Raw genomic sequence first — 9,464 nt, 5'->3', positions numbered from 1 at the left:
GTGTGTTTATATGTGTGTGACTACTGGCCTGATTTGGGACATGGCCGACAGTTCTTTACTGTCATATTCTATAAATACATATAATAATAAATAATAGAGTAATTCACCAATGCCAGTTTAAGTATTATTGTACATCATTTCACAACCTGAACCTTTTTTTATTATTATTAGTATTGCACAAGAGTTAGAAAAAAAAAAGTACCAGACATCAGTATTTAAGGCTCTCCATGACCACCGTGTGACCATTAACCTTGTTTGTTTACTGTGTTTACTCACACCATTTACCTCAGACTGATACTTGGAAAAAATCCAGTGAAAAGGTGACGGTACCTGAAATAAATCATTGATTTTGTTTAATCATTTGACATAAAAAAAAGATCATCTTTGAATAAAATCTGCTGTTAGCCTGTCAAGAGCTACTTTTCAACTGTTCAAACATGTATTGCAGCAATGCAGGAAAACTCAGCATCTAATTCTTGTAGGGATTTACTCATCCATGTTTTATCCATAGCCTGAAACTGGCAGTTCTGTAGGCTTGTCAGTTTTTCGTCCATCTATCCATCTACAAAGGCAGTTAAAGCTGTGTGGTACTATTTTGAGTTCATTTAAACTGCATAAAGAAGGATATGGATCTGGTGTCATTTCAACCTCTCAGCACATTGTACTCCCCCCCCCCCGTTCATACCTCCACTCTTTCACAATGTGTTCGATCTACACAACTCGGCGCCCAGCCAATCAGGATAAGACCAAATCCCCCTGATAAACCATTACTCCTGGTGCTCCCTCTCCTTCTGTACAGTACAGTACAATGTGGTTCCCACTCCCACTCTGTTCAAGCCTCAGGACAGTGATGAGTCTTCCTTGAAAGAGCTTCTACACTTGCAGACAAAAGGATTTCACCTTCAGACTCTACATTACCTGCACCCCCTGCACCCCCCCTACACTAAAGATCTGTGCTTCTCACCTGTGACAGAAGTTTTGGTTCAAAGGAGGTAGTGTCTGTGAGACGCCATGTCTGTGGTCAAACTCCTGTGCTGTTTGCTGTTAACATATCACCTCAGTGAGGGGAAGAAAATCAAAGGAAGCAGAGCAGGTGAGTGAAATGTCATGTTTACAAAATCCCAAAAGACATTTATTGCATATTCAACAGATTTCATAAATGGATAGATGAATGAATGAAATCTACAAATCAACAGGCAATTCAGAAAACAGCTGACTCATTGACAGTTTGGAACTGGATTAGTAGACTGAATTTTTATGGACTTATACTATAGTTCAAATGTGAAAAATATTACACATCCTAAATATGATTGTACACATCATATTGATGGCCGTATTATCAGTCCATGTATAAATCAATTAATTAATACCAAGCCCCTGATGACAGGTTTCAAATTGGGCCTTTAAACCTCTTAAACTTGATATTTCCTCTCAAATTTCATTCTACCACATTTCCTGTCAATCTCCACTGTCCAATCAAATAAAGGTACAAAAATGCCCCAAAAAATCCTTTAAAAAGAAAATCTATTCTAATCAACCACATTTCTTTTTGGGTGTAAACTTTCAGTTCTCCTGTTCTATCTTATTTTATTGTTCATTTGAAGTATCTTGATTTAAAATACATTATGTATCAAATGCTTAATTGAATGTTTATTTAAAATCCACTGAACAACATAATGCTCTGTCTCCAAATATCTTCACATCTGGTCGTTAGATTGCTAAACACCTAATTTGTTTTGTGTTACTGTGTAACAGATTTTATTCTATCTGATCTGCTAAACAACTCATTAAATTGTGATTATATTTTATGTTTTCTTTACATCTGATTGGTCTTGTCAGTTTGAAAATTATAGTACACACTACAGTGTGCTTGTTGCTGAAAATATAGTAAATACAATTGCAAAATACTTGCTAACAAATCTGTCCAGACTGTTGCTGAAGTTATAGTTCTGATCAGTTTAAATTCCTTTCTCAAGTTTGTTACAGATGCATTTTGTTTGAATAACTGTGAAATTATCACGATGAAATTTTTACAACCAATTTAGTTATAATTCAAAGTTTTCTCTTATTCAAGTGTTGCATTCAGTCAGTTGTCTCTATTTAGCTGATTTAAACACATCTAGATACGGAGATGCAGATTAGAGAGAACAGCTCTTCATTCACTGCACATAACATGCAAATTATTGCACTTATTTTCTGCACAAAAAACTGTATCGTGCTAATGACAGAGTGTGGATTGTAAAATACATCCAGTACTCTGTCAGTACACATTTCTGAATTACAGTGTGTTTGTGCTCCAATCAGTCAGGCTGTTTCTAATTACTCTCCATGTTCGTGGATAAACAGTCATAACAGGGAGGAGACACACCAAAGAAAATGTGGGATTGAATTAGCAGAGGGAATGATGTTGATTGATGAATGAATAATTACTTTCATTACTTTCACTGTCGAGATGTTTTCATCATAGGCTTCATATCAGCAACCAGAGCTCATCTGATGGCGACTGTGTCACTGAGTGTTCAGGCGCCTGGGTTTCTGGCATTATTAACGTTACCAGTTTAGAATAATAAACATGCTGGACAGGAATCAATGACAAACTATAAAGGAAATGTCATGATGGATTTCCTTGGAGGAGGATCTATGATGTTTGCAAGTGAGATTTCTGAGGTTTCTGGGCTTCGGTTTTTAACATGTTAAGGGAGGAGGAGTTTAGATAAGAAATTATGAGAAGAGTCTGGCAGAGATTCACTTGATGGGACATTTTGTGAAGTGTGCATCTGCCAAAGAGGTCTGCATGACCTGGAAACACACCAAAGTTTCTCTGAAAGGGCATTAGTCCAAAAGGGACTCAATAGTGATTTCTTCCTGTTTACTCTCAGATGATATTATCAAAGCATGAATTAAAACATTTGCTCTGCTCTCGAGCGGACAAAATAAAGTGACTTTACCTGCATTATTTGTAATTATTCACCTCAAAGTAAACACATCCAGCACCTCAGCATGTTCTGGCATGCAGAATAATTAGAAAGAACAAACAGATAACTTCTCTGCTGTTTGATTTCCGAGGTGTAGTGGACACCGAGCAGAGGAGAGTCCTGACGGGGAGAGAGCCGTATGTCAGCAGCTCAGTCTTCAGGCTGTTTTTAGAAGGTGAGGACACCTGCACACTGGACCCTCTGCAGCTGCACACTCTCACCTCCTGTGGTTTCAACAGCAGTAATCCCCTCATCATCATCACTCACGGGTGGTCGGTAAGGTCAACTCCCGCTTTCCTCACGCTTCACTGACTTGAACCACTGCATACAAAACATGGAACTTGACTACAGGAAAAGAAACATGTTCAAAAGCCTGGAATATACTGAAATAAGAAAACATAAAGTATACATCCAGAGACATTTCTTTATGTGAATCACAGATGAATTCAATTACATATTCAAAATTTTGACTTTTTGTTTCACAATTTTATACACTGGGCCTATTTGGTTGGAGTATATGTTTATTCTTTCCATTTTAATCTTGGTTTTGAGCATTATGAATAGGAGTAATACTGTGCACATGCACTTTGATTAAAACACATTTCTAACAGGCAGTCTCTCCTAAGGTGGATGGTATGATGGAGAACTGGGTACTCCGGTTAGCCTCAATTCTAAAGACAAAACTGATTGACATCAACGTGGTGATCACTGACTGGCTGTCCCTGGCTCACGAGCACTACCCCATAGCAGCACAGAGCACCCGCACTGTTGGAAAAGACATAGCTCACCTGCTGCAGTCACTTCAGGTCAGGAGAACTTTCTCTACTGAAGGCCACTTTATTTTCATGTCTGCAATGAAGTAAAATCTGTTAAACTAATCAAGGTTCATACTGAAGAAACACCATAAAACTGCACCATATTGCAGTTGCCAAAATCACCTATATATCAAAAATCCCCAACAGGTACAGTATCAGTACCCAGTTAGAAAAGCTCATTTGATTGGCTACAGCCTTGGCGCTCACATCTCTGGCTTTGCTGGAAGCTATCTGGAAGGTCCAGAGAAGATTGGAAGAATTACTGGTGAGTTTTTCCACAGTGTGAATGTAACATCTATGCTATCTTACATCAGGTACACATTTTAGATTCACTGGCCAAAATAAACATAATTTGCAAAGGGATATTTTGGATAATTAACTTATTTATTCTGTACTATAAAACAAACCTGTTCTTGATTGCATATTGTGGGTTTTTCCAGGCCTTGATCCAGCGGGGCCGCTGTTTGAAGGCATGTCCCCCACAGACAGACTGTCTCCTGATGATGCTGAATTTGTGGATGCCATCCACACCTTCACTCATGAACGTATGGGCCTAAGTGTGGGCATCAAGCAAGCTGTGGCACATTATGACTTTTACCCCAACGGAGGAGACTTCCAACCAGGATGCGACCTGCAAAACATTTATGAGCACATATCCCAGTATGGGCTCCTCGGTACGATAAAGAACACACTGTAAAACCTTAGAAAATGATGACAGAAAATGTACTTACTATATGATGTGATCCTCTGGGGAATGTGAATTACATCACACAGTACCAAAGTGTTGGATAGAAAGAACATCCTTCTCTTTTTTTATTGCAGTAGTGATGCATAAAAATGTAAAATATTTTGCCCCAAGGGTGAGTTTGGAGGAGAAGCCCTGGAATTTATAGAATCAAAAAGGTTTATCCTCTGAGGACCATGACTGTGCTAAAAAACAAACAAACATGGCAATTCATTCAATATTGTTGAATGGTGTTATAAAAAGGTCAGGGTCAAATAGTCAGCTTTTGTACAAAAGCTGACAAGCTTATGTAGAGAGAGTTCATCCTCTGGAGAGAGTGAATTTCCTCAGTTCATTTCATGAGTAAATTTCATGACATTCAGCTCAGTGGACTTTGATATTTCTTGTGTAAAGACATTTTAGCCTAAAAGTGGAGTAAGAAAGGTCAGCAGGTACCAAAAACATCAGGGTTTAACCTCTGAGAACCATGAATATCCTCAAAACCTCACTGTCATCCACTGTGTGTGGAATCTTTTATTATATATTTATTATATTCATCTTGTGTGTTTTGCGGTCTGTAAGGATGATTTTTTTGTGGAATTAAGTTCTTGTTCAGGGGTCAGAGGGGCCATTCAGCTTCCTAGTATCTCTTTGAGCCATTTACAACCCTACATCAGAGCAGTGTGTTCTGCTGCTTTACTGCTCACTGGTTTGCCTCGTGCTCTGCTCTATCATAATATATTTTTTCTTAATTGGTCTTGCCACCTCAAAACAGTGGTTTAGAAGCCGTATCGTAGGCACCAGTTCATCTTTTGCTTGTTGACAGTTTCTCGCTCTGTGTTCAAGCAGATGCATTTGATTCCTTCCAATCACGTGCGAGTGGCTCTGGGATTTATGGTGCTTCTCAATCCAAAACACATCCGCATAATATGACATTGAGAGCCACATTAAAGCATCTGTCATCCTCAGGAGTTAATTAGCAACATGTGCCTTCCTCCAATCTGTCCATCCCTCTGAGCTGAGCTGCCTCCAGGCTACAGCAGTCTACTCAGAGAAAAGACCCTCAGAGCAGACCAGTATCAGGCATAATGAGTCGCTTTTAGACAGGACAGTGTGATTGATGTCAGGATTTGGTCAGGATAATTAACTCATTCCACAAATAATGGGCAGACATTGTGATTAAGGTACTCCAAAGCCTCTCAATCCACAGGAGAATATTTTGTGTGATGTGAAATGATCTGTGAAAACTAAGATCAGGTTTGTTTAAAAGATCAATGTGTCATGTTTTAAATTTCCACCATTTTTTCATTCCCTCCCAAAGGTTTCGAGCAGACAGTGAAATGCGCTCATGAGCGATCCGTCCATCTATTCATTGACTCTGTGCTGAATAAAGACATGCAGAACATGGCCTACAGGTGCGGTGACAACAGCGCTTTCGACAGAGGTCTGTGTCTGGACTGTCGCAAGAATCGCTGCAACACACTTGGCTACTATATCAAGAAGGTTCGCAGTGGCAGAAGCAAGAGGCTCTACCTGAAAACACGCTCTCGGATGCCTTACAAACGTATGTGGTTGCCCATAACAATTTCAACCAAACAGGTTCATGATACATTCATATGCATATCTCCAGTCATTATATAATCAGTTTACAGACCAACGGTGTTTCATGTCTTTCTTGGAAATTCAATAATTCTATAGATATATAGTCTAGACGGATCATCTGAGATGGATATACTGGGTGATGACATATTTTAGCAACATCAATGACATATTTATCATTAGTTCAGTCTGGTGATACTGTATATCTTACTCGTTGCCAACAAATCCCATAAAAAGACCAAAACAAGGATTTTTTTCTACTAAGAAGTATTTCCTTGTAGCCAGAGCCTGATACAGATTATTATTCCGTGCCATAGAGCTATTAAAAACACATCAATGAGTCAGATCACCGCACGGGGTGACATGTTTTGCTATTACAATGAACATGGACACTGATGTTTAATTTGAGTTAATCCCACTTATACTGTCCTCAATACTCAGAAATACTCACTAGAGCACCAAATGTGTATTATTCTGCTGCTAAAAATAGTTCCCGACAAATGCACACATTTTAAGCCTGTTTGCGTAATGTTCATCAAAAACAACAGTGCCAAGCTATTTTAGCACATTACTGAGCCTTTAAAAAAATGTAACTAAATATCTGTGATGCATTTTATATCTTTAGTTGGAACAAATGGTTTTGGGGCTGAGTGCCACAGACAGGGCAGGGAAACTCAGAAAGTACCTAAACAGAGACATTATTGGTTCGGAGATTTTCATGGGAGTTGTAGACAATGACGATAATCTATTAGCGTCACTGTGAAGCAATATACATTTTTTGATTTTGGTGAAAATGTGACATGGTGGCCTTTTTCATAGTTTTCATAGTTTTGCAAGATGCTGGCTGTCAGGGCACTCAGTATTACTAATCATCAAAACTGAATGGGATTCAGCTTCTCACATTATCACCACTACTTCTTCTTCTTCTGTTTCTGGTTTGCTCTCTGAAGTCTATCATTACCAGTTCAGGATCCAGTTTGTCAACCAGATGGAGCAGATTGAGCCCTCTCTCACCATCTCCCTCACTGGAACAAAGGAGGAGAGTGGAAACCTCCGCATCTCCTTGTGAGTACTGTACCACCGCCCATCAGGCTTACATTACATCACATCTATGCTCAGCGTACTCAGTCTTTGACACATGCAATATGCAGCTGGGCTCCCAGCTCTATAAAAGAAAGGAAGCAAGTTAAGAAGAACAGCTGACACACATGGAAACAACTCAAGCCCCTGCATGAAAGAGAACTATAAATGTGGATGATGGAGTAAATAATTTACTCAAGACACTATTCCCTGACAACTGTGCATCAAAGAGCCTCAGGCAGACCAGTGCGAGCAGAGGAGATCTCATGTGCCGTCCTGCTTGTCTTAGTTGTAGACCATCACAACAGAGGGTCTTTGCTTTGCCAATAAAGTACTGTGCCAGCTTGATATAGGATGTTCCCTGCTGTAATGATTGAACTCTTGTCTTGTTTTTTGTGTCTTCCATCTTAAACACGTTCCACTAGCACTGAAAAGATCTCAGGCAATAAGACCTACACCTTCCTCATCACCCTGGACCGAGACTTGGGGGATCTGATGTTGCTCAAAGTGCACTGGGAGGGACCGGCCCTGTGGAAGAATGTGTGGAACCAGGTGCAGACCATCATTCCCTGGGGCGGCCAAAGGAGAAATCCACTGCTGACTGTGGGCAAGATCAGCGTCAAAGCAGGCGAGACGCAGGACAGGTACTCCATTACAAGTAAACATCCTGCATTTTGAAAGCTATATACTGTTGGTAGTTTAATCCATCAGTTTCTTTTTTTGAAAATGCAAAATGCAGACCGGTGTGAGTTCATCTAAAAATTAAACATGTCCCACAAGTCTTCTACAACCCAGCCGGCTCTTTGGCCTAATTAGGCTGGTATGTAAGGTTGTTTCTAGTTTCTCTTCATACATTAATTAGTCAACTAACTTACAATTACTACAAACACCAAACACGAGCAACATCACAACCATATTTTCAAATACTTAAAGTTAGTACCTACTTTGAAGAGATGTTTGTTTGAGATTTATTATGTTGCATCATATTTTAGAAGCAGATCAAAAATTTGTATCAAATAATTGCGGGGGAGTAAAAAAAGACTATATTACTGTTAGTGACTATATTACTACTATGAGATGTAATGGAGCAGAAGTATTAAGTGTCAGAAAATGGAAATAGTTAAGTAAAGAACAAGTGCCTCAAAACTGTAATTATGTACAGTACATGAGTAAATGTACTGGAGGGCGCATGAACAGTCAAGTTAAAAGAGGAGGATTATTATTAGTCTTAGAGGATGATTGCTACATGAGTATTATTATTAACTGTATATATTTAATGCCAGTTATGTTGTCATGTACTATCTGAGAAAACTGCTAAACTAGATACAATAACCTACTGTACACTATCGGCACCATTGCGGACCTCTAATGCCACCTAGTGGACTGTTTCCCCAACACAGAAACTGCTCTCTGCCACACACTCTCTCTGTGTAACCGCACCACATCAACACCATTGTCATTGTTCCTGTTCCCTAGGACATCTTTTTGTGCCATGACAGACGATGGACAACATGTTGAGGTGTCACAAGATAAAGTGTTTGTGCGCTGTGAGGAAGACACACCAAGACAGCGTAGAACAAAGCCCAACTAGTGGACTAGTGTGGGTTCCTTAATCTGCTCAACAGACTGAAGATGTCTGATGGATTGTCCAAAAGGTCACAACTGGATGAAGTTCTGTCAACTCCTAAAAGTTGTGCAGGTTTAGGGAGCACATTAGAAATCATTAAGTGTCTGAAAGATGTGGCACTAAACAAATGGTGTTACAGTTTAATAGATGAATTGAAAACTGAGGCTGGAAAACAACTAGCAACTTCTGTGAATTGTGTTTACAATTTACAGAGATATTTGTTTAGGGTTGATTATGTTAATAACATTTTTAATAAGATAAGTATTACATGTGATCTCAAGCGCAGATTAACATTTCTGGCTACATACTTAATATACTTTCAGGGGTATAAACAGTCGAGAGTTTGTCAATTCAAATATTAACCACACAGTAAACACAGAAGTTCAATGACTTTTTGATGACATTAATTCCAAAGACTGTAAATGTATTTTTTTTTAAGCGTGTGTACTGTGTAAAATGATAAATCTCCTCATTTAAAAACCTACATTAGTTTTGCCAATAAACTCATATAAATTCACTTGTCAATCAAACTCAAACCAGAGCAATAAACATACTCTATTCTTTTCTATTCTATCTTGTGAGCCAGTTTTTTTTTTTTTTTTATGCCTGTGTGAAGGTGGATTCATGTCTTGAAAACTTCCTGT

General features: G+C 38.9%; 1 protein-coding gene across 2 annotated transcripts; it reads left to right on the top strand.

Moving 5' to 3' along the window:
* The first annotated feature begins 784 nt into the window (after nt 1-784).
* On the top strand, nt 785-9,393 carry lipc (lipase C, hepatic type). Of its 2 annotated transcripts, none has more exons than XM_022744813.1 (9): nt 785-1,093; nt 3,073-3,251; nt 3,602-3,781; nt 3,938-4,055; nt 4,231-4,464; nt 5,836-6,078; nt 7,064-7,178; nt 7,619-7,837; nt 8,670-9,393. In XM_022744813.1, the coding sequence occupies exons 1-9, from the start codon at nt 1,012-1,014 to the stop codon at nt 8,782-8,784; spliced, it is 1,485 nt and encodes a 494-aa protein (XP_022600534.1). In that variant the 5' UTR covers nt 785-1,011; the 3' UTR covers nt 8,785-9,393. The 2 variants fall into 2 exon arrangements, with proteins under 2 accessions (XP_022600534.1, XP_022600528.1); XM_022744807.1 differs by having other exon boundaries at nt 3,067-3,251.
* The last annotated feature ends 71 nt before the right edge of the window (nt 9,394-9,464 follow it).

This window comes from Seriola dumerili, unplaced genomic scaffold (assembly GCF_002260705.1).
Source record: "Seriola dumerili isolate Sdu_G_001 unplaced genomic scaffold, Sdu_1.0 BDQW01000003.1, whole genome shotgun sequence".
NCBI classification, from domain to species: domain Eukaryota; kingdom Metazoa; phylum Chordata; class Actinopteri; order Carangiformes; family Carangidae; genus Seriola; species Seriola dumerili.
The sequence above is the reverse complement of the archived record's forward strand: the minus strand, read 5'-3'. Positions and strand labels throughout refer to the sequence as shown.